Genomic DNA, 25,167 nt, shown 5'->3' with positions numbered 1-25,167 from the left:
ATCTTAATGAATACTAAGACTTTAGATTCATCTACGGATCCATAGATCCTTCCCCTTTCCCATTGCATCCTGTGCCACATTCTCTGGGTGATGTGTGGAGGGGGCTATTCATCTTGTGAGGGAGAGTCAATACAGTAAGTGCTGGAGCAGAAAGGGGAAAGGTTTTCAGGGTGCATAAACTGAGACCTGATTTCTAGAGAAGATTTCATCAGAGGTGCTAATTGGCCTGGATCAGAATAGAGGTATTCTCCCTGGCAATGGGTCAGAATAACCAGTGGGGTGTAAAGCAGAAAAAAAAAAAAAAAAAGAAAAAAAAAAAAAAGAAAAAGGATCCACTAGAGAGGTTCTGGTTTATTTATTTGTCTTATTTGTCTTGATGGACATCTGTTTTGTTTCTTTGTTTTTCACTTTTTTTTTTTTTTTTAAGAAATGAACCAGGTAAATATAATGAATTTGAGAACCACTGGTCTATAATGAATAGAAACACACAAGGTGAATGAGAGGGAAATTGGATTAGTCCATAGAGGGGAAAGTTGGAACATCCCAGGCTTAGTAAATAGTATGCAAAATGAAAGATGATATGTCAGTGGTTTCAGTTTTACCATACGGGTAGGTCCAGTTTAACTGGGAAACTAGAACTTAACATTCTCTAGAGAAATGACTGCCTGGAAGAGTTACCTTATAGGAAAAGCTCCACGTGAAAGATTTCACCATGGTCTAAGGTCTCAGCAAGGAACTGGTGGACAATCCTGGGTCAGGTGTGAAATGTCAACCAGGAAATATTATACATTGGAGAGAGGAGCTTGAATTTCTTTAAAGAATACAAACTGTAGAATTCGAACCAAGGAATTTACATAAAAACTAGTTTAAAACTTGACGAAAACAAGACCTCCCAAAAGCAAACTAACCTTTGGAATATCTCCATTTGCCAGGGTAGAGAGGATTCCCACAGGAAATAATTTCCACCAATGACTAACCATGTAATATGAAATCACCAAGGACTTAAGGGAAAACAAATGCCTCTAGAGTGAGTAATGCGGTGGTAGACTTAGCGAGAATTACACTGCAGAACCATACATAGGGGAGGAATCGTAAAGAGACTTCCACGTGAACATGCTTACCGTTTTCAAGAGATAAAGGTAGGGAAATAACACAGTGGTTTGGGAAAAGGAACAAGAAAAAAATTCTTGAAAAAGAACCAAATTGAAATTTTAGAAAAATAATCGAAAACAATTCTCAATAGGTCAGTTAAATAGCTGGAAAAAAAAAGAGCTTAAAAAATTAGAAGCCAGAATGAAATAAATCATACAGAAAGTACAGAATATTCCACATAAAGAGAAACAGACCTGAGTACTGAACAGTAGAGATTTTTTGGAGAGTAATGCTTACAGGAATGGAAAACACTGGATTGACACTGTAGATAAATAGAAGACAGAGTTAACCTATCTTTGTAAATCAGTAACTATCTTTGTAAATCAGTAAATCAGTCATCATATCGATGAGTTTCTGAACATGTTTGCAAAAAGTGTAAAACACATTAAATTTTTATTGTAAAAGATGAATGTATAGGGAAATGATAAATTTTACTCGTTTAGAAAACTGCATAATTGTTTTAGAAATTTTGTTGCAGGAAACTGTTTAGTCAATGTGAGCTACAATAGCTCTACAAAGTTAAACTTACAAACAAATCCTATGATGGCTCTTGTGCTAATAATAATGATAGATAATTTATCTATTAGGATTCTAATTAATTCTACCCAAATGAAAGACAAAGAAGCACCTCTTAGTATTAGAAATACAGCTAATGTAATTCCTCTTTGTAAAAAAAAAAATTAAATTCCAGATAATTAGCTTTAAAATGCAATGTAGAATCTCAGCTTTCTTCCACAGTATTTTACTGAAGTTGGAAATAAAAATGTAGTAAATGCCATTTATGTAAAGGTTTTAAAATATAAAACAATACCATTTTTGTTGGCACATATTTAGTACCAGTTCAAAAATATAAACTAAAAGGACACATAGAATTTTAACTTAAGTGTCTATATCTGAGTAGTAGCAACAGGACTCTTAGGGGTGGGGGAGATGTGATAATAAGAATTCTACTAAATCAGTCATTGTCTTCCTTTAAAAATAATTCCGAAGCATGTGTTTATGTCTAGTGCCATGGACAGGCACCTACATTATATGCACAGTGTATAATTTACACATATAACGCATATGTCATATATGTTTAACATTTCTTAATTCTAGATGGTAAATAACTAGATGTTTGTTATATTTCTGTCAACTTCTTCTATAGGTATTTTTATAATTAAAAGCAATCAAATAACTATGACTTACTTTTTGTGTTTTTGTTTAAATATATGAGGTAGAACACAGGAAAATGACATAAAAAGTCTGGTTTATCCATTTTCACTATTTATTATTTGATTTTTAATCCACTAATTTTGATCCTCTATGTGGATATGCAGAGGTTTAATGCAAATCAACTCAAATTAAAATAACCCCAAAGTAAATATTTTTGTCCCTAATAACTTACGTTGTTCTCACCTTAAGATGGTCTTTGCTTACTGATTTCACAGGCAAGTCCCTTAAATCCGAGTGGACAGGAACACATGCACTGTCCATCCAGCAGGATCACAGTTCCTCCATTCTGACATGGGTGGCACTTTTGCACACTGAATTCATTGATGTAGTCTTCAATGGCTCTTTCCAGATTCTGTTTCTTCACGTGTGCATCTTTTATTTTCACAGGAACCAGATTGTATATAGGTGACAACTGCAAAAAAAGCAACACATTTACTGTTAGGTCTTTTTGCACAGAGAAGCTTATAAAATATTCAATCGTGTATTTTTTTTTGTTTCATTAATTCAACAAAAGACTACTTTGAATGCTTATTTTTGCCAGATAAGGAGTTAGCTTTTAAGATTATACTAATGATCAACCAGTCCTGGGGTCTGCTATCAGAGAGATCTACTAATCACACGGGTAAATTTGAAATGGAAACTCTGATAGGTGTTACCAAGAACAGCGATGTGTGCTTTAAAAATGAGTAATAGAGTATTTAAATTTGGGACCTGATAATTGTTTTTGTTGTTGTTTTCTCCTCCTCCTCTCTTCCAGAAAGTAGCCAGGTGCTTGTTACCTTTTGGCTAAGAAAAGGTTTGTGTGCAAGGCCAAGTCCAGAATACCCATGAGGAAAGTTCTTTCTTGGCTGTTTTGTCTAAAAGCCTGCACTCACTGAGAAATTTTCACTGAGGGAAGGAGTGGGGGAAGAATGCCAGCGAAGGAGGAAATTCTTCCAGACTAGGAGGGTGAAAGGTTAGTATAATTCTCAAGCAGCAGGAGACATGACTAGATCTCTCATGGCTATTTTGGGAGGTAAAGGGATCTCTGCAGAGTCCCTAAGGAAGCTGTTTATGAAGAAGGGAATCCAGGCTTGACAATGATTCCAAGAATAAGCCTGGCAAGGAGGGCTTAGAACCTCTTGTCTTGAAGTGAGCACGTAATCTTGGAGAAGGAGGTTATCAAGGTGAACAATGGACAGGAAAGACCACATTCCCATTTCCTGGACAGGTGTTTCAGGATTCTTGTACCAATTTAGGTGACAAGGAAGGACTTTACTGAACCTTATTCAATAAATGAAGGAAGGATGAATTTTCCAGCAACCTGGATGGACAGGATCTCAATGTCAGATTTAATTAGACTTCAAGAAAATAAAGTGGAATGACTTATCTTGCACATTAATTCCTGGAGTAGGATATATAGTTGCTACAGTGGAATCAGGAAAACCTTTTCAGATTTTCCAGAAAAACACTTTTGAGCGAAGTTGGAAATTATCAAAGTATTTTAGGCTCATAATAGAATTAATTTCATGCAAAGGAGGGGTGGGGAGATATTGGTCAAAGAATGCAAAATTTAAGTTAAATAGGAGAAATGAGTCAAATGAAATCTATTGTACGACATGGTCACTATACAAAAATAAAGTTCTCATAGTGGAGAAATTATAGCATATGTAGTGGAACTTGGATATAGTTATGCATCACTTAGTGATGGGGTCACATTCTGAGAAAAGCAGCTGGATGATTGTGTGTCCTTTGAAATCCTATTGGGGCTGCAAATGTCTGTGTTATCAGACTTCAAACAGCTACCAGATATAGACAGACTTTGAAATAATGATATCTGCATAAATGGAGGATAAGAGGCAAGACCAAATTTTATCAGAGAACAGAAAGTATTTTTTAAATTAGCATACCTGAAATAAGGAAACAACTAGAATTTTAGAACTTGATTTTATAATACACAAATTCATGAATTACTTAAATACCAGATGTGAATTGGAATATAACCAGAAGAAAATATTGATGATAAAGCACTAAGAGAAAAAAGAATGGGAAATGCAGAAAGAGAATGGGAAACATAAATTCTAGAGTGGGAAGGTAACAGATTCATACAATTTGGGTCCCAGAAGGACAGCCCAAAATACCAAATATTCTTGAAGCAATAATCATTTATTTTTGAATCAATAATTTTGAAGAAGCCATGTTTGAAGAATCAACAACCGTGAATATTCCAAACCTAGTGAAAAAGGTCAAGATACCCTACAAATGAAAGCCAGGGTTAAAATTTTCCTCAAACTTAATTGCATCACAGTAAAACTGCTAAAAAAGTAATAGTAATATAATAGATAATATAATAGTAATATAATGCATAATGAAGAAAATCTTAAAAGCATTTCAGCACAATGCCTTAGTATTTTGAGGGTAGACTGATATTTGACTTTGATAATTAGTAACATTACCAAAAAATCATCAAATGGAAAGGCACATGAAGAATGTTTTGGATAGCTTTATCAATATACTTGACATCGCCAAAGAAATAATTAGCAAGATTGATAAAATGTTGAAAGAAATTATCCAAACTAAAACACAGAGGTCAAAGAGTTGGAGGGACAAAACAAGCCCAGAAGAGAGTGTCCAAGAGCTTTGGGGACACAGCGAAGGACCTAATACAGGTTATTAATGGAGAACTATAGCAAAGGGAGAGAGATGGGGGTATGTGGAGAATAAGGAGTATAAGGAGTATAAGTGTGTCAGAAGAAATATTTGAAGAGGTTAAACAGCCAGCTGTATTTAAAAACTAATTAAATACATTAAACTTCAGATTTCAGGAACTATGGGAACTTCAAGCATCATCGCCATAATAGTATGTACACATCACATCCAAGCTGCTATATACCCACAATTAAGATGAAACCTTGGAAGTAACCAAAATAAGAGGAAATGCTCATATAGAAGATTAAAGGAAAGCATTAGAGGGCACTACTCACCAGAAATATGCAGGGGCTGGGGCCATGACACAGTGGTAGAGCACTTGCCTACACCGGGGAGGCCCTGAGCCCTGGGTTCAATCTCCAACACCACAGAAGCAAAACAAAACAAAACAAAAACCAACCCACCAAACAACAACAACAAACAAACAAACAAAAAATCCACCACCACCAACAACAAAAATCCAGAATGCTTTCTTCCCAGAAATGAGAACCTGGTGATGTCTATTCTCTCAACTCCTACTCAGCATCTTCCTGGAGGTCTTAGCCAATCCAATAAGGCAAGAAAAAGAAATAAAAACCAAAAAGATTGTGGAGACTGTTTGAAGTAGTGGGTGTACCGACATGTCCCGTGGTTCCAGTGCTGGTTTTGACCACCACATTACCATTTTTTCACCCAAGGTCCAGCTTTACCAAGTAGAATATGCTTTCAAGGCTATAAGCCAGGGTGGTCTTACATCAGTAGCTGTCAGAGGGAAAGACTGTGCAGTAATTGTCACACAGAAGAAAGTACCTGACAAATTACTGGATTCCGGCACAGTGACTCACTTATTCAAGATAACTGAAAACATTGGCTGTGTGATGACTGGAATGACAGCTGACAGCAGGTCCCAGGTACAAAGGGCACACTGAGGCAGCTAACTGGAAATACAAGTATGGCTATGAGATTCCGGTGGACAGGCTGTGTAAAAGAATTGCTGATATTTCTCAGGTCTACACACAGAATACTGAAATGAGGCCACTTGGTTGTTGAATGATTTTAATTGGTATAGATGAAGAACAAGGCCCTCAGGTGTACAAGTGAGATCCTGCAGGTTACTACTGTGTAAAGCCACTGCAGCAGGAGTTAAGCAAACTGAGTCAACCAGCTTCCTTGAAATAAAAGTGAAGAAGAAATTTGATTGGACATTTGAACAGACAGTAGAAACTGCAATTACATGCCTATCTACCATTTTATCAATTGATTTCAAACCTTCAGAAATAGAAGTTGGAGTAGTTACAATTAAAAATCCTAAATTCAGGATTCTTACGGAAGCAGAGATTGATGCTCACCTCGTTGCTCTAGCAGAGAGAGACTAGGCATTGTCATTAGTTTACCATGTCCATGATGCCACTTGCCTGTGTGTTTGGTAACAACAAACCAACATAATGGAGGCCCTGGATTGATGGAGGAACCTCCCCGACTCCTGCTACTGAAGTGGTTAGGGCTCTGTATAAATAAAAACAGTGTTTTTTGGGAAATAAGAAAGCCAAGAAGATTGATAGGGATTCATAGACCACCTTTATTTCAGAGAACATGTTTAACTAAGGAACTGATATTTTCATATATTTCTGGTGGAAAGGAGAGTATTCTAGGAAAGAAAAGAAAAGAAAAAAAGAAATTCCTAACCTTAATCTACTTGAAATCTAAATTGAGAGACATTTGACACAAAAACTAACTGGTCTGCATCAAAAATATCTAAAGTCTGAGAAAAATTGGAGGAACTTACACATATTGGAGGAGATAATGACAACCAAGCACATGGAACTGGACTTGGAACAGAAGAGTGGAAATTAAGGGGAATATTTGTGTAGCGTGGGTGAAGCCTGTGGTGTAGATGGTCAATATTAATTTTCTGATTTTGATAATTTTATTATGCTTATGTCAACTGTTAACATGAGGAATTGATGGAAGAATGGCATATGTCAATTCTCTCTACTATTTTGCAATATTACTGATGATAGTATTTGTGCAATTTTACTTAGTAAGTCTAAAATTATTTCAAGAAAGATAAAAGAGGACCTCTGTTAAATAAAATGTCACTAAAAGGGTGAAAAGTCTTAAGTTGAATAAGATATTTGCAACAATTTCAAGTGAGAATAGGCTTATATTCAGAATATATCAAGAATTTTGACAATGTCAACACTATTGTCCACCGGTATAGTCTTTCATGAATTCGTACACAGGCTTTAGATTTCAACTATGTCATATTTATTCAGAAGAAAGTAACCTCTTGCCATACTGTTACATTGGCATAAACAACATAGGAACGTGGTAGAGTTATTTTGATTTTTTTGAGAAAAGAGATTATCTTGTTTTATTCTTCAAAGGAAAGTCAAGGCCAGATAATCTAAGATAAAGGAATAGAGGGTCATGGAGGAAACACAATTTGGAAAAACATATAAAACGTGTTCAGAGAGATAAAGATGAAGGACATGCAATAGCAATGGTTTCAGAGAAGCCTCAAGCCCTGAGGCCAAATATCCCACCAGCAGACAAAAACAATTAAAATGCACTTCTTGAAATTTTTCTGCAAAGCCACATCTTTTTTCCTGGTAAGTTTTGGCCTTCTATCAAGTAAGAAAACTTTTAATTTTTCTCCTATTCCAGCTAACTATTTTCTACATTTGTAGATCTATTTTCAGTGGATACACTTTATCATGAAACTTGCTAAAACACAAATAAATTAGCAACATAGTTTAATTGTAAGTACATTCAGATTTCTTTCAAACATCCAAAACAATTAAACTGTATATACCAAATGTAGTTTCTTGATTTTTATTCCTACACAAGAAAGTTAGAAATGATTTTCACTCTGTGATTTTAGTTGTCACAACTATCACAGAACACTGGTATGACAGCCTTTTAAAATACAGATGCTCTTTAACATCCAGTGTATATTTGCCAAGAATTACACCATTGAGCAAAAATGGTGTAAATGGTTTATCCATTATGACCTCATATTCCTCTAGAAAGAGCTAACGTCACGTCACTTACCATATACACAGTTTAAATTGGGTGAAAGAAACTGGAAAAGAAAAACTGAGAACAGTAAAGTCAAGATGGAGGCAAAAGTAACACAAATGAACAAATTCTGTGCCAGGAGGAGCCATCCGTTTGCAACAGATGGGGCACAAATTTGTATCTATTTTCTAGTGCCTTGAGAAAAACACAACTGAATTTAATGATCCCATGCACAGAAAAAAACCCACCTGATTTACAAGAGAAACAAAATGAGATTAAAGAGCAATATTTCCTGTGAGTTCTCATAAAGAGAACATTGTATTATGTAACATCCTTTCAGAAAATGAACCTCTGGGTTACATGATTTTGTTTCTAATAATGCCAAAACAAAACTTTACAGGAAGCCAGCAGACTGCACTGTAGCTTTACCAAGCTTGCTATTATTGTTCTGGAGGAAATCATAAACTTTATGTCTCCCAGGCAATCTTTAATAAATGTTTCCTCAGCTGACATTTTTTGGTAACTAGTTTGTAGCTATAGGTTCAAGAGGAAACCAAAGTTTGGTTACCTGTTGAGATAAAATGCAAAACATTTGTGTTAACATTCAGGCAAGTGGCGACAGAATTAATAGTCTTTTGTGAAAAAGTCAAAATCTATGACAAAAGAAAATTCTGAAAAAATGGGCCAGCCCTATGTCTACTGCATGGAGAGAGGCCAAAAAACAATACTTGGGTTGGACTAAGACACTGGGAGATTGAAAACCACAGGTTCTACCATAGTATTACCATAGTTACTTTAGTACAGAAAGAATTATAGATATGGATATATCATCATAATTATCACCATCATCATCATCATCATCATCATCATCATCATCAAGTATTTTACTTGGAAAATCTCAGTAATATATTCACACAGCCTTTTACTAAGAGTAATATAACTTCCTGGTCCTTCCTCTAAGATAACTGTAACATAAATACTTAGATGATTTAATTTGCTACGGAGGACTAAACATAAACCAATTAATAGTTTGGAGTTGGTAGGGAGAGATTCTATCAATCCTTTAAATAATTAAATAGGAGGAGCAATTATTATTATTATTATTATCATTAATATTATTATTGCAGTGCTGGGGATTGTACCCAGGGCATTGAGCTTGCAAGGCAAGCACTCTACCAACTGAGATATATCCCCAGACCAAATTATTTTAATATTAGGGCCATTCCCATAGTTTGAACACATCATTTGCAGACAATAGGTACACATAAAATTATCAAAGAATGAATTAGCAATTATAAATTGTGTCATTACCTGCTGGAAATAGTAACCAATTAACTAGAGAGCCACTTCTACTGGATCAATGAGAGCAAAATGACCTAGAATCTATTGCAAGGACAGACTTAATTATATCTCACACCTTTTCAGGAATTTAAAAGTCACACCAAGTCAACAAAAACCACAAGAGTATACTGTTTTCTGAACTTTCTCTACAAGAAGACAAACTTAAAAAATGGTCTACAGGGTACTCGCTAGAACTGCCCTGTCCTTGGGTAGAACAAGGATATAAAAAGCCCAGGATTTTCATTTAGGAGCAAGGAAGATAGTAGGCCAGCTCATCTAAAGTCTGAATGAGCAGCTGCTCCCAAGGACGGGAACCCTGCACTCTGCACTCAGTCAGGGACTGTGCCAAGTGAGCCAGTCAAAGTCTTGGAATAGCTGTCAGAAATCCAGTGGGAAAATTTCATCAGATGCTTTAGTTACTTGGGATTTTAAGAATTTGCTCTAGAATATAGAGAACTATTATTAAGAACCCCCCAGAGAATAATATTGGATCCATCCATATAAGAAAAGTTGAACTTGCTCTGTAGACATAATAAGCCCCTTTGGATGACCATCTGGGTGTAAATATCCACCTGAGTCACCAGTTCTTACCTTATTTAAAGTCTTCCAACATAAATTTATTTTCCTGAGTTCAAGATAAAAAATTTAAATAAAATTTAAGTATAACAAAACAAGGGAATTCTGATTTCATTTTCATATTGAGAGATGCAAAGTCAGCTGACTTTTTCTTTCCCTTCGTCCTACTTTGGAACTAACAGGTACATTTGTACATCTATTAATAGCAGTATTTCCATAACCTAAAGGGAAAAGTGATTGCAATTTTTCAGTAGTTTTTCCTTCACATAAATGAGATGGATTTGGTGAGTCCACTCACTTTTAAAAGATAATAAAATAGATTAAGGAAATAAAATTCTCCAATAATTAGTACTAGAAAAAAATGTCAACATATCTGTAACTCAGGTTAATCAAACTGAAGTTATGGGCAAAGATAAATTTGATCTGAGGCTTGAAAATCATAAACATTGAACATTTATAAGTTATTAAAAGGAAGTAGAAAAAACACTTTTGAATATCTGGAACAAAAGAAGTAAATGCACACGCATAAGTGCATGCTCGCATGCGTGCATGTGCACAAACACACACATGACACACACCCAACATACTCTTCCAGTTAGTTTGGGGGGAAAGGTGAGGTCAACTAACATTGGCATTTATATCTTTACAACAGAAGAGAATGTATTTTTCTTAGGACTAAACACAAGACCGAACCCCTAAACGTTTGTAAGTTGAAGACTATTACAGTCAGGTAGAGGCAGGGTGAGCCTGTAATCCTAGCTCTCAGAAGACTGAGACAGGAAGCTCACTTGAGCTCAGAAGTTTGAGATCAGTATGAGCAACATCATAAGACCCTAACTAAAATAAATAAATAAATAAATAAATAAAAATAAAAATAAATAAAAATATATATAGAGAGAGAGAGAGAAAGAGAGATCAGTATAGTGACACAGTTACATCAATGTTTATAGCAAAGCAATTCACAGTAGATAAACAACGGAGCCAACCTAGGTGCCTTTTAACAGATGAATGAATAAAGAAAATGTGGTACATATACACAATGGAATATTACTCAGCCCAGAAGAATGAAATTATGGCATTTGCAGGTAAATGGATGGAACTAGAGACAGTCATGCTAAGCGAAATAAGCCAATCCCAAAAAACCAAAGACCAAATATTTTCTATGATAAGTCGATGTGTATGTATGTGGGGTGGGTAGAGAAGAATAAAGGAACTTTGGATTGTGCAATGGGAAGTGAGGGGAGGGCTGGGGATGGGAAAGACAGTAAAACAAGACAGACATTATTACTCTATATACATGTATGGTTACACTACTGGTGTGAATGCACCATGTGCGGCCAGAGGGAGGAGAAGTCGTGCTCCATTTGTGTACAATGTGTCAAAATGCATTCTACTGTCATGTAGAACTAATTAGAACAAATAAAAACAAAAGGTGGGGGGAATAAGGGTTCTCGGAATATAAGACTCGTTCTCCCTTGTTCTTGTTTCCTTGAGAACTTCTGAATATTTCTCTCATGATGACTTTCCACACATGAGCTGTTAAGTGGTGGTTTGAGGCCAGGAGAAGGCAAGGGTCCATCAGGGGGCAGACAGCAAGGAAATAACTATTTTTTGGTGCCTATTTTGTGCCGGTCTGTGCTATAAACTGTATACAGAAAATCTTATTTAAAACATGGCAGCCTGAGCTATTTAGTGTTGTAGAAGTCAGAAGTAACATACATCCAACAAGGGACACACAGGAACTCAGATTGTCTGCCACCACATTGGGCCTTTCTTCTCCACCCTGCCTCTGTCCAGGATGACGCCTGTGTGTTTGAAGGCCCGCATCTCATTCCTATGGAATTGCCGGCTCACATGAGCCAATCGTTAACAGTTAATAAGAAAATGACATGATCTATTCGAGAACAAATGTCCCTTACTTTTTGACTAATGAGCACCGGAGCATCACTCAGGGAAGAGGCCCAGTTTGCAAAGTCAGTCACATCAATCGTCTTGGCTCCTTTGAGAAGCTTCTCTTTCAATTCAAAGGCAGATTTCCTGGTTCCTCCTCTTATGAGAGAAATAACATCATCTATGAGGTTATCGCGAGTGATGTTTACTGAGGAGAGAGAGAGGACTTGAAGAGGAGCGTTTGTAATTCTGTGACTGGTTATTGAGATCACATTTGATTATCATTTTGAGTCTTTTAACATGGTTTAGAGTATTTGTTCAATTTTAATTGTAATTAATGCAATTCTCCGCCCCCAAATCTGTAAGGGCAATTTTAATGAGTAGCCAACTGTAGACCTCAATCATCTTTCTTTCTTTTAAATAAAATGGTACTGATGATCTGGATGCATTCATAATTCACCGCTTGTCACATATGCATACATACACATGAGAACTTCACATGATTTTGGATGTACTATGTATTTTTGTTCCAAACATACCTTCAAACTTATATTCTGCATGCACTTGCTTTAAACTATTTCAATATTAAAGTGAAATCGAAGAGTCTAAAACAGGATAATGCAAAAAGCAAAATTTCTTTCCACCCCAGAATCATACCCCCCTCTCTCTCAGTCTCTACAGATTGGAGCACTTTAAACAAAGTTGTGTGAGCTTATGGAGTTGTAAAGTTTTAGAACAAACAAGAAATTCCAAGAAAGTTTTGTTAATCCCTCATTTTTAGGGAGGAAAAATCTGACACAGAGAGGTAGAATGTCTGGCCCAAGATGACACCGTTAATCCCAGGGCCGAATACAGAGATGATGACATGTGATTAAAAACATCACTTTCCCCCTTGAATCTTCTAGAACCAGTTGGCCCTTTATAAATGAGTCTCAAAAATGCTCTCAGTCACTTCTGAGTAGAGTGAGAGTTGAGAACTGCATCACCTCTCAGGCCTGTTAATCAGCTAACAATTAATAACAGAGAGTAATAGTTACACCAAAGGTGTTTGTAACTTCAAAAAGGTTGTGCACTATTTTGATGTTGAGTGGGATTAGGATTCAAGTCAAGTCCTGAAAGGTGCCTTTGGGGAGATAGTTCTGGCTTTCTTTGCTGATGTTAAAAACTTTTTTTTAAATTAAGGGGGGGAGGCAACTTTTCCTTAATAAATGTTTCTAGCACTGGTTCTCTAGCATTACCACTATAAATACAGAAATCCACATTATGTTCAGTGTGAATGGTACCCTCTCGAGCTGCGCGCTGCACAAAAGAGACAGCAACGAACACGTGTCCATGGGCCATTTGTGCTTGTAGTGGTTCAGAAACCTCTCTAAAGGTAAAATACTTCTTACTTTTATTTTTCTAAATAAAGAAGGTGGACAATGAAAAGGGCTCATTGTGAAAGAGCATTGTTCTCTATCTTTCTTCAACCTCGTAAGTTTGACCATACTTACCAGTTTTATCACGATTGACCTTTAAACAATCATTTTTATTAATTTGTCCTGAGACTTCAGGTCCTTCAGAGGTTCCAGGGATATGCAGAGAGAAATCCAGATTATACCCAAGGCATCTCTTTATGTCTTCCAGCTCGATACCTGTTTTATGTATTTATTTTGAAAATTATTACATAATGTCTATCAACATCATAAATCCTGATTTTGCTATTTTGTAAGAAATATACTGACTCAGGTTCTGGACATCATTGCCACACTCAAATGCAAGGTCACGTCTTGTATTAGAATCCTGTAGCTTCCATTTTTACTTCGCTTGTCAACTCAGTGGCAAAGTGCATACTCAGTTTATTACTTTCTTAAAAGGACATAGGTCAGACAGGTATTCATATTAAAATCGTTTCTGTCTAAGATCATGGAAGGGGAACAATGATGTCTAACATGTATTGAATTCTTACTACATGTCTGGACTCATTCCAAGCATTTGTACACATTAACTAATTTAATCCTCACAAATATTTCTCCTGCACCCACAATTAGCAAAGAACGTAAGAATTATCAATGCCAGAAGTACGGAATTCTAGACTTATAATCTTACCACAATGAAGCTGATGCTGAAGACGAGGGTGAAAACAGGTGACTCTGAAGGGCTTAGATTGTCTGCCTCAGCAGTGGACTCTGCCATGCCCAGATACCCTCAATTGAGGTGGGGACTTGGCTCTTCCCCAGCTACTGGCACTGGAGCATTGAGGAAGGTGACTTCCTCATCTAGGGGACTGGGATTGACCAGAAGATCCTCATCTAGTAAGGCCAGGAGCGAAGTAGCAAGTCTGTGGAGAGCTCTGAGCAGTCCAGAATTAAAGATCTCAGCTTGTGAAGCTTTTTCACAAGAAAAAAAAAAAAGGCAGGGGGTGGGGTGGGGTGGGGTGGGGAGAGAGTAAAGGCTCTGATGTGCTCTTTAAGTTTGGATTGTCCCTGTGAAGCCAGAATTGGGGACAGGTAGTTAGTGTAGAAACAGGGGATCGGGTCAAATCGAGGAAATGAAGTCATGAAGCCACCCGCCTCTGGAAGTTGGAGACTGCCCCTGGGAGAATGGAATGTCAAGGATCTCGGGAGCCCATTGATTACTAAATTCACCTGCCTTTATCAAGGACTGCAGGCAGGGAACTGCTAACTAATGCCCCCTGGACCCTTGCCTGGCTAAATCACCTTGGCCCTCCTCCTGCCCCATCTGCTTCTCACTTTATGCATCTCACCTGCAAAACCAGGCCTCGTTATGTAGGTAGGAAGGAGAGATAAGTGGGGAGAGAACTGGAGAACAAAAAAGACCTGAACCAATAAAAGATGTAGGGCGTGCTCAGTTCTTGGGATTCTAGAACATCAGCCATGGCACCTTTCTCCCTTCTGGGAGAAGTCTGTATTATTACTACTTTTAAATAAAACCTGCTTAATATGCTTGCCTTGGCGTGCTTCTCTAGTGTTCAAACGTCAACATTAGAGGGAGCAGAACTCATTAACGACAATGGTGGTATCACCTGCAGAGCTGTTCTCTTCTAATTGCTCAAGAGGCCGTCCTCCCACACATCTTTCCAGGTGGTATCTCTGTTAATATAGCTCACCAGGTGGGCCTCCAAAGCCCTCATGAGGCTGTGGGTGTAGCTCTGTGCGGCAGTGTAGACAGAACGCCTTACACTCCTCTACCCCTGTGGAGCCTTCTCCTGCCCAAGACCATCCTCAGCCACCAAGACCCACCGGCTCTGGCCGAGTTTCTCATCCATGCCGTGTTCACTGGTTGTGGAGTGAGTGTCAGGCTGGGGATCAGAGTTGCATCCTAGTCCTCACTTGATACTTGACACCTTGACTTGCTCAAGACCCATAGGGGTCTGAGTGGCACTTGCCTCCCTATTAGACACCAAATAATTGTGAAGGTGGAGAGAGATACACTGGCATCCATCACTTCCTTAAGGAATGTTCACAGCCAGTCATTATCACTCACAAAATAAAATGAAAACTCATTAACACGATCACTATGCATCTACTTTGCTTTTAAATTTTAATTTGTTTTTTATGAGATGGGATCTCACTGCCTCAGCCTCCTGAGTATCTTGAACTATAAGCTCATATCACTGCATACAGCTCATCAGCTTTGTTCTTAAAAGGCTTAGATGCCAGGCCAGGGTGGTAATCGTGTAGTACACAAACCTCTTCTGTACCCGTGACACACATTGGTGATCAACTATGGCTCTTTTCTCCATGATTTCATGTGTGGCTGGAAAACTACTCAACATGGACCCAATGCAAGCACCACCACATGGTTAGAATTGTCATCATATGAGGTAAATCTAATTTCCATCCTTGCTTTAAGATGTTAGAGGTATATGACAACATTGCTTCTTTCCCTTGGAGAAAATTTAGAACAGTATTTTCCTTCCAGCACTGAAGAAAACTTTGCAAGATAATCATCATGCATAAATTAAACCAGTCTACTGAATAGGAAATAAATTATGCTTCTTCTACCTTCTATCACCTTTTAAAAAACACTTCACTAAAAGTAGCATCCTATATAATAGATATTAAATTGTAATACAATTTATATATCTGTGAGTAATGCTCAAATTACTCAAGGTGGAAGTCAATTTGCTATTTGATAGAACTTTAGGTGCCAAAAGAGAGTTCTCTCAAAAGAGCAGGTTATTAGACTCTGTATTTTAAAGGCTTTATCTATTGAAAGGGGTTAGCCGAAGAAATAACGTGTACTAAATTTGGCATCTGTAGCCAGAATTCTATACCAGGCATACCTTTCTCATCCATGGAAGCTTTATTCAAAACATATATGAGCTCATAGAATCCTCCTAGAGACCCGGAGCTGCTGTAGTGGGTTCCATAGTTTTCCAAAAATCCAAAATATTCTCCCCTCTCATAGATAGCTGGAAGAGCTCTGACATCATCCAGAAAAGTTGTTGTCAACACGACATCCCGACTTCTCATCACAAATCGACCCAGATCAATCACTCCTTTCACATGCAGAAACATTTTTTCCTTTGTTATGGACCAGTTGGGGAAGAGAAATATGAGCCTTATTACAATGACTTCAAGTAAATTACAAAATCTAGAACTTCCAGAGGAATAAGCTTTTAACAGTGACCTTGAGATACTAATTTATTCTATTAGAATAGCTAAATTTAAAATGCCATCAATACCAATTGCTGTTGGGAATGTACAGCCATTGGAACTCTCCTACCTTGTTGGTCCAATTGTAAAATGATAGAGCCACTTTGAACACTGTTCAGTACCTTTTCACAAAGTGAAGCACGCATTGACTCTACAACCAGCAATTCTACTCTTACAGACTTACTTAAGATCAGTGAATACCTTGTCTACAAAAAGGCACGTATAAGAATTTTATCGTAGCTTTAGTCCAGAGTAGCTTAAAATTAGAGAGAGCTCAAATGCCAATCGACCAGGGAATTGATAATCAAATTGCAGCATGTTCACATAATGGAATACTAGTCAGTAATAAAAAGGGACAAACTATTGATACAAACAAAACTTAAGTCTCAAAATATCATGTTGAGTGAAAGAAGTCATACCCAAAGGAATTCAGACTGTATGACACCATTTCTATTAAGTTTTAGAACAGGTAAAGCTAAGCTGTAGTCAGAGAAATTTGGTCAAGTTGTTGCCACTCAATAAGTAGGGAATTGATTGTGAAGGGCTCATGGAATTTTCTAGTGGTGATGGAAATAGTCTGTATTTTGTTTGGGGATATATGTTCTTTATCTTCTTCATAGCTATGAAGGAGTATATAATAGTCAAAACTCCTGGAATTACACACTTAAATCTTTACATTTTATTGTATGGAAATTATACCTCACTAGGTTGATTTTAAAATGTTAAAAATGGAAGAAAATGTATACATTACATATAAATTCTTTGTATTTTACAGACAAGGAAACATTGATCCAATAACATCAATTTATTTGCTGCAAATCACTGAAATAGTCGTTACAGTATCTTTACTAAAATGTAGGTCTGTGGTTTCTCTGTTCCTTCAACTATGTTCTTTCAATTGTTAACGACTGAGATAGGGCAGATAATATTTTAAACCCCAAACCTTAAGCCAACCTAAACAAGTTGAGAGTTAAATGTTCCTAGGACCAGAGATGATGGCTTAAATTTCCAAGATGAAACTGGAGCTCTGAACTGTGTGAATCAAGGCTTCAGCCTGGCCCAGGCAAAACTACCTATAATTGACATCCTTGATTTTGCAGATGAATCTTTTGAGGTTCTCCTGCCACTGTGTTTAACATATGACGATCGTGTAGGTGTTGCAAACATTTTATTTCCTTTGAAAGATGTATCTTGAGGTTTATGGGCATTGTAACAAACTTTTTGTGTTCCAAAAGTACATTGCCTACATAACTTAACTCCTGGGGGCAGAGGGTGGGTCAGCCTCTAACCAAAACCTTATAGGAACTTACTCCATATAATTGAAGTCATAGCAGCTCTTAATCTTCTGACTTGTGTAGTAATTCTTAATAAAGTCTCAAAGATGCACAAAGTGGACTTGAATTCATTTTTGCAATTGCTAAAACTAGGAAGTCTATTTTGGGATTTGGAGTCAGAAAGACATATGATGTTCTTGGGTTCAACTTATTTCAAAGGCCGGTTTCAGGTCATTTCATTCATATATGCTATTCTTTCTATCTTAAGAAAATGTTCAAAAATTCTCTTGGCTTCACCTCCCTGAGTGACTGATAGCCATTCCTTTGCCCTTGTTGCATGCAAAATTCCTTGAAAAAGCTTTTTGTACCATTTCCAATTCTTCTCTTCTGGGGTTTTCTTAAATCTAATTCAATCATGCTGTACTTGAAGGTAAAACTTCTCTTTTCAAGGTCACAAATGATCTCAATGATCAACTTAAAATTCTCCAGTGACCTTCCTCATGTCACCAGAGAAAAAGTCACCCTTTACAATGGACTTTGGGGCTTGTCATCATCAAATTCAAGGGTCCTCTCCAATCTTTCCTCCTTCCAATGCAATGTGACCAAGTTATCACACTGGATTTTTTCTACCTTAGCAACTTGTCTCCAACAGTTTTTTCCTCCAAATACCCATCTCACATCTAACTGCCTGGTGATTTACTCTCCTTTACATCTTCGCTTAGATCTCATCTCCTCAATGAGGCCTGCCTTGAGCTTTCTTTTCAATACTGTCACCTGCTGACTGCTCCTAATTTCCCTTACGTTACTCTACTTTTCCTTTTTTCCATAACTTTTGTGACTTTCAAAACACTGTATATCTTCTGGTATGGTTTGGATATGAAGTGTCCCCCAAAAGTTCATGTGTGAGACAATGCAAGAAGGTTCAGAGGTGAAATGATTGGGTTATGAGAGCCTTAACCCAATCAGTGAATTAATCTTCTGACGTGAATTAATTGAGTGGGTAACTGCAGGCTGATAGGGTGAGACTGGAGGAGGTGGGTCATTGGGTGCATGCCTTTGGGGTATGTATGTGGTGAGCTGAGCTTAGTCTTTGCTTCCTGGTGCAACATCTTGAACTGTTTCTCCATGTTCTGCCTCCCCTCCAGCCCTAGGAATGGAGCCAGCTACCCATAGACTGAGACCTCTGAAACCATGAGCCCCAATACAAACTTTGCCTCCTGAACATTGCTCCTGTCAGGTCTTTCCATCACAGCAGTGTAAAAGCTGACTTTCGTTTGCTGTCATATTTACTGTTTTTGGCTGCCTCCCGCTGTTGAACTTCCAGCTGCATGAGGACAAGAATCTTTTTCAGCTTGATTTACAGAAGTATTCTCAGTACCTAGGACAGGGCCTGCCATATAAATCTATAATTAAATATTTATTGAATGATTTAAAAGATTTCCAACTGTACACTTTTCGAGAGCAGGTATCTATGTGCACATAGAGGCAATGTTGCAGGCCCAGGCACAGCAATTGCACAATTAGGCATAATGTCAATCCTAAGAGTGAATTATTATCATTACTGTGATTACTTTAATGTGGGAGAAGGGTGTCTAAATAGGTGACTGTGATATCACAAAAGGAAGAATGAGGATTTTATCAGCATCATACTGACAGCAAAAAGCATATTTTACATTTATTCCAAAGGTGATAAAACAGACTTTGAAATCTGGCTTAAGTATAAAAACAAACACACTATCAAAGTCTCATATTAAAGGTATAATTACAAAATCAGTAGACCAATTTCGAGTGCATTGTGACAATTTCCTGGCATTGTTACTTTAAAGACAAACTTTCGCAGTCATTGTTCTAAGGCATTGTAATGAATTACCAGAATTTCTAAGTATAATTCTTCACTGTGATTGCAATAGCTGTATAAACTGAATTGTTGGTTACCAGAGTCTCAGTCAAAACATCTGCCCTGAGTTCTTGGTACAGTACACCTCTGCTCACTTCCAGACATCTGATTCACTAACTGCTGTCCAGGAGTCCATCAGGTTTCTCCAGTTGTTATCATTCTTCCTGAGATCTAACTAGCTGTTTGAGCATTAAATGTAACTTGTTCTTTTTTCTCTCTCTCTCTTATCATCTTTATCTGCTCTAAAAACTTACACTTAGAAAAGGGGCTTGGGGCTTGGTTAGTTAGACATATACTCCATTGTATTCTCTATATTAAATGTAGGGTCTTACCTTCTTTGCAAAATATGACAACAATTTCTGATAAGCTTCGACTTTGAAATATGAAAATTTAAAACTATTCCTGGAATTTCCATGATTTGAGGAATTTATTTCCTGATCTGGTTCCTCAACTGCATTTTTATTTATTTCAGTGGGAGTAAATTTTAGTGCAATGTTTGCATTGAAACTTGACGTCTTCTCTTGGATGATGCTTTTGAATACTTGAATCTCTTCTTCAAAATGTTCGGTTCTGAAATTTTTATTGACTTTGGTCTGCAAGAGCATGACAATGTGTTGTTAGAAACAAGATAAAAAGCAAAAGCAAAAGCAATTTTTTTAAAAAAGTAATTATTAGAAATGTAGTAGAGGAAAGGAGCTAAGAGGGAAGGTGCTGGAAAGGGTTTCTGGAATTCCAACACAGGCTCTGTGGCTTTGAGGATATTTCATAGTAACCTCTCTGTGTTTAGTATGATTTCTAGACTGGAAAATGAGGATACTCATCATGTCTAGCCTGAAGGTTGCTATGAGGATTCAGTGAGATAATCCACATGAAGGTATAGAATATAACAAGCTTCCAAAGCTAGTGTCTATTTTATTTTTTGGTTCCAGGGATTGAACCCAGAGGCACAAAACAATTGAACCACATTCCCAAGCCATTTTTTTTTTTTTAGAAAAAAAATTATTTTGAGACAAGGTCTCACTAAATTTCTTAGAGCCTCACTAAGTGGCTGAGGCTGGCTTTAAACTTCAGATCCTCATGCCCCAGCCTCCCGAGCTACTAGGATTACAGGTGTGCACTACCGGGCCCTGCCTCAAAAGCTAATATCTTAATAATCAAAAAGCATGTAGTAAAAGAGATACTTGTATACTTTCATTTTTGTGTATACAAGAGATACTTGTATACTTTTCATTTGTAAAAACAAAGGAAAGAATAAACATAACACTGGGAGCTTATGGACCAAGCAGTTTAAAATATTTTACACATGTTAATGAATTTAAGCAGAAATGCTAGAACTTGAGTCTTACAATGGAATATTATTCAGTCAAAAAGAATAATAATATTATGACATTTGCAGATAAATGGATGGAATTGGACAATATCATGCTAAGTGAAATAAGCCAAGCCCCAAAATCCAAAGGCTGAAAGTTTTCCCTGATAAGTGGATGATGATATATAATGGGGGTGGGGGGGTGAGAGAAGAATGGAGGAACTTTAGATTGTGTAGAGGGAAATGAGAGGGAGAGTGGGTATGAAAAATTATGGAATGAGACAGACATCATTACCCTATGTACATGTATGATTACACTAATGGTGTGAATCTACATCATGTACAACCATAGAAACAAAGTGATGTACCCCATTTGCGTACAGTGAATCAAAATGCAGTCTGTAAAAAATAAAAAAAATTAAAAAAAATCTATTCTTCTGACCTTTATTTACTACTCCCTGTCAGAAAAATAAATGCTTTCTTGTGTATTTAAAAACATTACAAGAGCTGGGTGTGGTGGCTGAGGCAGGAGGATTACAAGTTCAAAGCTAGCCTCAGCAACTTATGAGACCATGAGCAACTTAGAAAGACCCTGTCTCAAAAAAAGGATTTTTAAAAAAGGACGGAGATGGTTAACCATGGTGACTCTGTGGTTAAGCACCTCTGGATTCAATCCCCAGTACCAAAAAAAGAAAAACAAAAACAAGAAAAAAAAAAAAAAGAAAAGAAAAAAGAAAAAGGAAAAGAAAGAAAGAAAGAAAAGTAGCAAAATAGCACAGTGCCTGCCTCTACAGGAGGAAACCTGTAAAGGTCCTCTAGAGAGGCAGCAAGCTCACTTGTTCTAGCATTGTCTTTTTATCATTTGAATGTTTTGATGTTTTTAAAACCACATGCACTTTTGCATAAAGAAAAACTTAGTTAAAAAGCAAAACTAGAACTAAAAAACCTAATTAAAAACCAGAAGTTTGAATTAAGACATTCTTTGCCAACTTGGTTCCAGTCGGGTATGAGTGTACTATGGTTTGGATATGGTTTAAGTGTGCTTCCCGAATTTTCATATGTTGACATTCAGTCCCCATTGTGGGGAATTAGGAGGAAGAAGTGTGATCAGAGCATGGTGTTTAGAGAACTCCTTTGGGTGCTGAGTAAGTTGAGTCAGGTCATGACAATGGAGTCCCCAGGATTGGGGACTTCATACCTCTAGGATTGTGAGGCAAGACAATCCTCTTTTCTTTATGACTCGCCCAAGGTTATGGATTAGATATGATTTGTCCCCCAACAGCTCATGTGTTAAACAATGCAAGAAAGTTTAGAGGTGAGATGATTGGATTCTGAGGATCTTACCCTAATCAGCGCATTAACCCCTGGTAGGGATTAACTGGATGGTAGCTGTAAGCAGATAGGCTGTGGCTAGAGCAGGTGGGTCCGTGGGGCACACCTTTGAAATATATATTTTGTCTTTGTTGAGCAGAGCTCTCTCTGACTCCCAGTGCCATGTCCCCAGCTGTTTTCCTCTATCACACTCTTCTGTCATGATGTTCTGTCTCACCTCCAACCCTGAGGAATGGAGCCAGCTGTCTACGGACTGAGACCTCTGACATCATGAGCCCACAAATAAACTTTTCCTCCTCTCATTGTTCTTGTCAGGTCTTTTGGTCACAGCAACAAAAAAAGCTGACTAAAACACTCATTCTGTGCTATTATGTTATTGGCAACAAAAAACAGACTAATACATGGTTGTTCATATCAGTGGTTTGGCATCTTTTCCAGAGATTTTCTGAGATAGGTAGTGCTCTTGCTTAGGAACAGGAATAGGACCCTGTGTTTCAATCAGTGGTGTGGATTGTTTCTGGTAGCATGTATTGTATGGCTCTTGAGCACAGAGAACATAAAGATATTAGTCTAATGGAAAGACTAACTCATGTATAATTACCTTTAAAATAAGGCTTTCTGGTTAAATGCCCAACATAACAATGAAGAACAACCCACCATTACCACTTTCTTATTAGAACATTCCAATGTCTTCCCAGTGACTTCAAGATAAAATTCACACTCTAATCATTCCAAGTCAATCTCTCCCTGACTGTGCTTGGTCATCAAGCCAAACTTCTTTCCCCACAACCCATGCGTCTTTTCACCACAGGATGTTTTTATTCTTTTACGTTCAGGAATGTTCTTTTACTCTCTTTCCCTACTCTTCCCAGAACACACATATTGCACAAACTCAAACACACAAGGAAAACTTACCTTTTGACCTCATTAAATCCTACCCCTGTATCAAGTCCTAGCTTAAACATCGCATCTTTAGGGAGACTTCTCTTGATGTCACAGGCGGATAAATCTTTTTTCTATAGATCCTCCTGGTCCCTCTAAACCACTCTTTGAAAACTACTTCTCTTTTAATCACTTATTGAATAGACTTGCAGATAGTAAGCTCGCCTGGTACACAGGAGGTGCTCAATAAAAATGCACTAAACTTAGTACATAGAGCTAATAATAGCTAATGATGATAGCTGATATTTGTCGAGTGTTACTTTGTACCAGGTGCTGTTAGAAGTATTTTATGTGGGACCATGGAGGAGTGACGTAAGAAAAACAGCAGAATAAGACTTTTCTGTGCTTGTACCCTCGCAGAAACATCATTTTGGAAACTATCCCCTAACACAAATGCATTCAAAAGAGCTGAGAGATTATAGAGCCTTGTATAGCAAAAAAAAAAAAAAAAAAAAAAAAAAAAAATAGGAAAAGATGCTTGGATGGGGGCAGGAAGGAAGGACAGTTTCACATTACTCTCTGACTTCTCCCTCACCCCAGGGAGCACACTGTAGAGAGATATATACTCCACACTGAAGGACAGTGAGGTTGGACTTTGCTTTAAACGCCAGGAAGACCTGGAACCAGGCAGATCCCCACATTTCCAGACTGTGAACTGAGACTCCAGCCCACTCCAGTGCTAGGGCACACCAGAGCTCCAGACACTGAAGACTCCTCACAGTCCTAAGCCCCAGGCCATCCTCCACAGACCTCAGCTCCACACCAACTCCTGTGATTCCAGGACCCTGCCCTATCCAATTGAGCCCTGTCTCTAGGACTGCCTCAGTCTTCACCATTGTGTGCCACTATGAAGTTATCACCTTTATAGAGAAGCTAAGAGGTGGCCACAGAGGCAAAGACAGGAAAACTGTAAAATGCAGATCTGAGAACCCCCCCCCCAAAAAAAAAACAATGCACGAATAACCTTTGTCCCACAATGGCCAAGGTTACCATATTTGGTAAGGTTACCATTAAGAAAGTAGAACATGAGTGGTATTTTAGATAGATTGTCATCTCCCCGTTACAAAATTTCATGCTTAAAGGAGGTAAACATAACACTGTGAAGAAAGATCAACAACCCAAAAGTTTCCCTCAGATTTGTAGGAAACTGATTTTATTCTGGGCTTACAGGTACAGAACTGTGAGAATGTGCTCACTTGTGAACAAAGTGCTAGTCAAAAGGTCCAGACTTTAAAGTCTTTGGCATCCCTAAGAGAAGAGAATAATGGGTAGAAATTGATTTATAATATTGTTTTTGAAAAATGGATATTGACCACATTTATTTAAAAGTATATATATTTTACAACTTGGTGGGACTGGCATGAATAATAAGAGCTTTGTAGAAATAAAGTGGACATTAGAGGTCTTCTTGACTTCTGAGCCCATTGAAGATGACAGACTCTTTTAGCCTGGCTCAGAATAAGTTACCTATTATTATTTATTTTATCTTACTTGAATCAAAGAAACATCGAGAAAGGTGATAAGTATGACTACTTTGGGGAAAAGGAGCAGTTTATGAAAGGTTCTAGGAAATTCGGTGACTTTAAAGAAGTTAATACATTTGAAATGCCATTACATGGGGCAAAAACCATTTTAAGTAATATTTTCAGAAGACATAGAGAAGTCTGAAGTTAGTGAAAGTAGCCACTTATATTAGTCAGGCATTTGCTTGCTACTCAAGGCAATATTGAAGGAAAACACATATAAAAATCAGTTTCCATGGACAGGGGAGCTAGCAATGAAAGAGAAAAACTTACGTAGCATGAAAGAAGTGCGATTGCTACTTAAGTCAGCACTGATTTAATTTTGAGTCATCTCAGAATCTTAGGTCATTCTTGTTAGGGCGTCTAG

At 37.5% G+C, this 25,167-nt stretch overlaps 1 protein-coding gene and 1 pseudogene across 2 annotated transcripts in view; one reads left to right on the top strand and one right to left on the bottom strand.

Moving 5' to 3' along the window:
• C9 (complement C9) overlaps positions 1 to 25,167 on the bottom strand; it is a 48,321-nt gene that overhangs the window by 532 nt on the left and 22,622 nt on the right. Inside the window, exons 6-10 of the mRNA XM_079144461.1 lie at positions 20,027 to 20,287; positions 16,151 to 16,391; positions 13,356 to 13,496; positions 11,892 to 12,070; positions 2,551 to 2,779 (exon numbers count right to left, since the gene is read on the bottom strand). Of these exons, the coding sequence (XP_079000587.1) occupies positions 2,552 to 2,779; positions 11,892 to 12,070; positions 13,356 to 13,496; positions 16,151 to 16,391; positions 20,027 to 20,287 (1,050 nt within the window). The 3' untranslated portion in view covers position 2,551. The remainder of the gene's footprint in view (positions 1 to 2,550; positions 2,780 to 11,891; positions 12,071 to 13,355; positions 13,497 to 16,150; positions 16,392 to 20,026; positions 20,288 to 25,167) is intronic.
• Positions 5,263 to 10,753, top strand: LOC306663865 (proteasome subunit alpha type-6-like; annotated as a pseudogene). The gene has a single exon. The product of its transcript is annotated as a proteasome subunit alpha type-6-like (transcript).

This window comes from Sciurus vulgaris, assembly GCF_902686455.1.
Source record: "Sciurus vulgaris genome assembly, chromosome: 6".
Lineage (NCBI taxonomy): Eukaryota > Metazoa > Chordata > Mammalia > Rodentia > Sciuridae > Sciurus > Sciurus vulgaris.
Note: the sequence above shows the minus strand (reverse complement) of the source record. Positions and strands in the feature narration are given on the sequence as shown.